This window comes from Papilio xuthus, unplaced genomic scaffold, assembly GCF_000836235.2.
Source record: "Papilio xuthus unplaced genomic scaffold, Pxut_1.1 DF825783.1, whole genome shotgun sequence".
NCBI classification, from domain to species: Eukaryota; Metazoa; Arthropoda; class Insecta; order Lepidoptera; family Papilionidae; genus Papilio; species Papilio xuthus.
The window spans coordinates 3308757-3312028 of record NW_013532866.1 but is presented as its reverse complement, the minus strand read 5'-3'; the positions used below and the strand labels follow the sequence as shown (position 1 = coordinate 3312028).

Here is a 3272-nt window from a genome sequence, read left to right as displayed (position 1 = left end):
AAGAAGAAGAAGAAGAAGAAGAAGAAGAAGAAGAAGAAGAAGAAGAAGAAGAAGAAGAAGAAGAAGAAGAAGAAGAAGAAGAAGAAGAAGAAGAAGAAGAAGAAGAAGAAGAAGAAGAAGAAGAATTCGGAAATACCTACAAACATCCATCTAAACATTCGCATTTATAATATTAGTCTTAGTAAGATTTCTTTAAGTGAAATAAACAGAACTACAAGCAGTTAATAAATGTTAGTGCCCTATAATATTCATAATTTCTATGTAAGATCCATCTTTGTTTTTACAATCTTAAAATATAGGATAATGAAAAAAAGTCACATTTCTCACTGATATATTGAGTTACTCATATCCCAAAATTATTTATTGAACACATAAAATACATTTATGACATGTACCATGTAAATTTAACATGATAAATGTTTTAAGTTTGGTAACAAAAAAACATGAACAATTGTTAAACATTCTTTTTATTGCTAAAATGATGTTTAGCAAATGTCTGAGCAACAAGTAACGGGAACACTAAAGTTGCATCTGCATATAGCTTCACTGGAGTTGCGTTAACTCTTATCTTTCCCCAAGACACCGCTTCATCTGGTCTAGCCCCTGCATCACTGCCATCAAATTCACTAGATGTGTTAACATATACAGCATAATCAGCACCATTCCTCATTAAATTAGCATTACAAATATGATGCTTAATCACACCACCACCCAAAATAATCATACCAGTATTATTTGCTTTCACAGCCATTGTATTAAGTCTTCGTAAGTCTCCGAGTATATCAATTATAAGACCAGGACGTTTATAAGAGTGAAAATACATCATATCACCTAATGAACCATCAGTTAAAGCAGGACTAAAGATAGGTATACTATTCTTCCAAGCCCAGTAGCAAACTGAGTTCTCATCATTGATTTTCTCACCTAACCTAGCTATAATTTTTGATGGTGACCATACAACATTTTCTCTTACTTGTTCTTCTAACATTTCATCAAGTAACGGTGTAACCCATTCTTCGAATAAACAATAATTATCATTTGGAACTAGTAAATTGCCAATCCTATTAATTCCACGAGATCGTAATATCTTTCCGCTCAAATTAAAATCACCTATATATGTTGGAGCTAAGCATTTTATAAAATCTTCCTCTACTCCGCCAGCTGTAGTAACAATACAGTCAACAAGCTTATTTTTTACTAGAAACCGTATAGTATCTCTTAAGCCCGAAGAAATCATATTGGAAGTGAATCCTAAGAAAATAGTGCAATTAGTCTTCTTCTTAATAAATAAATCTTCTTCATATGGGTCACAAGTCTCTTCCGTTAAAGGTATTGAACGACATTTAAGCATGTTATTAATTTCTGTGACCGCTTTACCGAAACTTGTCGCTTGGAAACCAGTCCGAGTGTAACTTTCGAGTATTTTGTTATAATCTGTACCATTTTCCCAGTCGTAGCCAGTTACTGTAGGAGTTTCAGCAGGTAATTCCTGACTTGGACCCAGCACTGCTGTTATTGCAACATCGGGTGCGTTCGATTTAGTCTTCTGAGTTTTCACCACGTCCATTTTGCTTCTTGTGTTTCAAAGCAGGTTATAATTGATATTCAATAAGAATAATATAAATGCAGATTTAAAACAAAGGAAAATATGTATAAATGGTGTTTATGCGTACAAAATTGTTTTTATTTTGGACTGTCATTGTCAATGTCAATTATGTCAGGCTGCAGGTTGTCACTGTCAGTTGTTTTTCTACAATTCTACCAAAAAAAATTTTTAATCCAGAATATTATGATGGATCATAACTTTTGTAAAATATCATTTTTTGGTAATAAATCAATTACATTTCAAAGAAAATAAAAGGTACAAATCATTGTTTGTTATTTATACACTAGATGGCGCTACGTGATAAGATATAAATTAGATTTTTAAAAATTTCAGATGTTAAACGTTCTTATTTTACTATTAAAATTTTTATCCATTACTCAATTTTGTTATGCACTTTAACTTTACCTTACTTGTTTAGACTCTATTATCAAAATTGACCATACACAGTCTTTCATACTTCGACACTTTCGCACTTAATTAATATTGTTAACGGCACTTCAATAAAGGTATTTAAGTCTGAATGCCTTTACAATGTCGATAAATAAAACATATGACTTCTACTTTCCCCTGTTGATTGACACCTATCACTATCACGTCTTGTTTAATATGGATTTATGAACATTGTTTACGCTACTGTCGTGACTTCTATAAAAAATTGTCGAAATTTTTTTTAAAGGGACGCGCTTGTACATTTAGCCAAATATCACGCAGAGTTTAAAATTTAAAAGGATTGTCTGCATATTTTGAATAAAATCGTTTGAGTTCACTAGTCTTTTGCTTTTGGCTTTAACGACGATTATGATTTTGGCACTTACAAGGTAAAGATGAAGATCAAAGTTCACGCCAAATAGAAATAGGATAATCTTTACGTGGGGTTTGGGTTATCGGTGCGTCGTTCATTAATAGTACAATGATAGACAGATCAATAAAAATATTTTAATCTGTTTTGGCAAGCATATGTCCAGTCCAGTACGATGTGAGATCTTGGATGATCTAATTAACCTGACATTTAAGGGTATCCAGTGCTGTCAAAACGTTTTCCCGCTTTCGACGCCTTTATGCAACCGGTGCGCGCCAAAATGAGTGCATGATGTAATAACATATGTAATTTTACTTTCGATAAATACCATCGGCGCCGAGACACGTTCCTATTACGTCCGGTGTATGAGTAATTGTGAGCAATTGCTATTCTTTAATCGCCTTGAGCGATCACGGTGATACTTAATAAAAAAATTAAACAAATACATCTTACGTCAAATTTTATAGGTTAAGTAAGGCGGCCATTTTTGTTTTTATATTGAGACTTGTTTAGTATCTGATATGTCAGTAATGTATTTTCTATTTGAATTTATTGCTGCATCCCACGCTATTCTGCGTAGTAATCTCTGTGAGTGTCTTTTAACTAGGTTAGGTACCTATCTCTGCTAAATTAAAGCAAAGAGGTCCCAAGTCATATCAAAACTTTTAGGTTCTTTGAGAAACTGGCTAAAATAATTCCATATCTTGTCCACAGATCCGATTAAATCCGCATTCCGCGAGCGTGGTTAACCATAATCTAATCAACCCTAATAAAGGATGGCCTCCGAGCTCCAAGCCCCCTGGTAGATATATAAATTGATGACAAGGAATACATACATAATATACGTCATCAGCTCTCTATACGTCC

General features: G+C 33.3%; 1 protein-coding gene across 1 annotated transcript; it reads right to left on the bottom strand.

Moving 5' to 3' along the window:
• Positions 1–316: 316 nt before the first annotated feature.
• Dhs (deoxyhypusine synthase) lies at positions 317–1707 on the bottom strand. The gene has a single exon (XM_013322957.1). The coding sequence runs from the start codon at positions 1565–1567 to the stop codon at positions 455–457; it is 1113 nt and encodes a 370-aa protein (XP_013178411.1). The 5' UTR covers positions 1568–1707; the 3' UTR covers positions 317–454.
• Positions 1708–3272: the final 1565 nt, after the last annotated feature.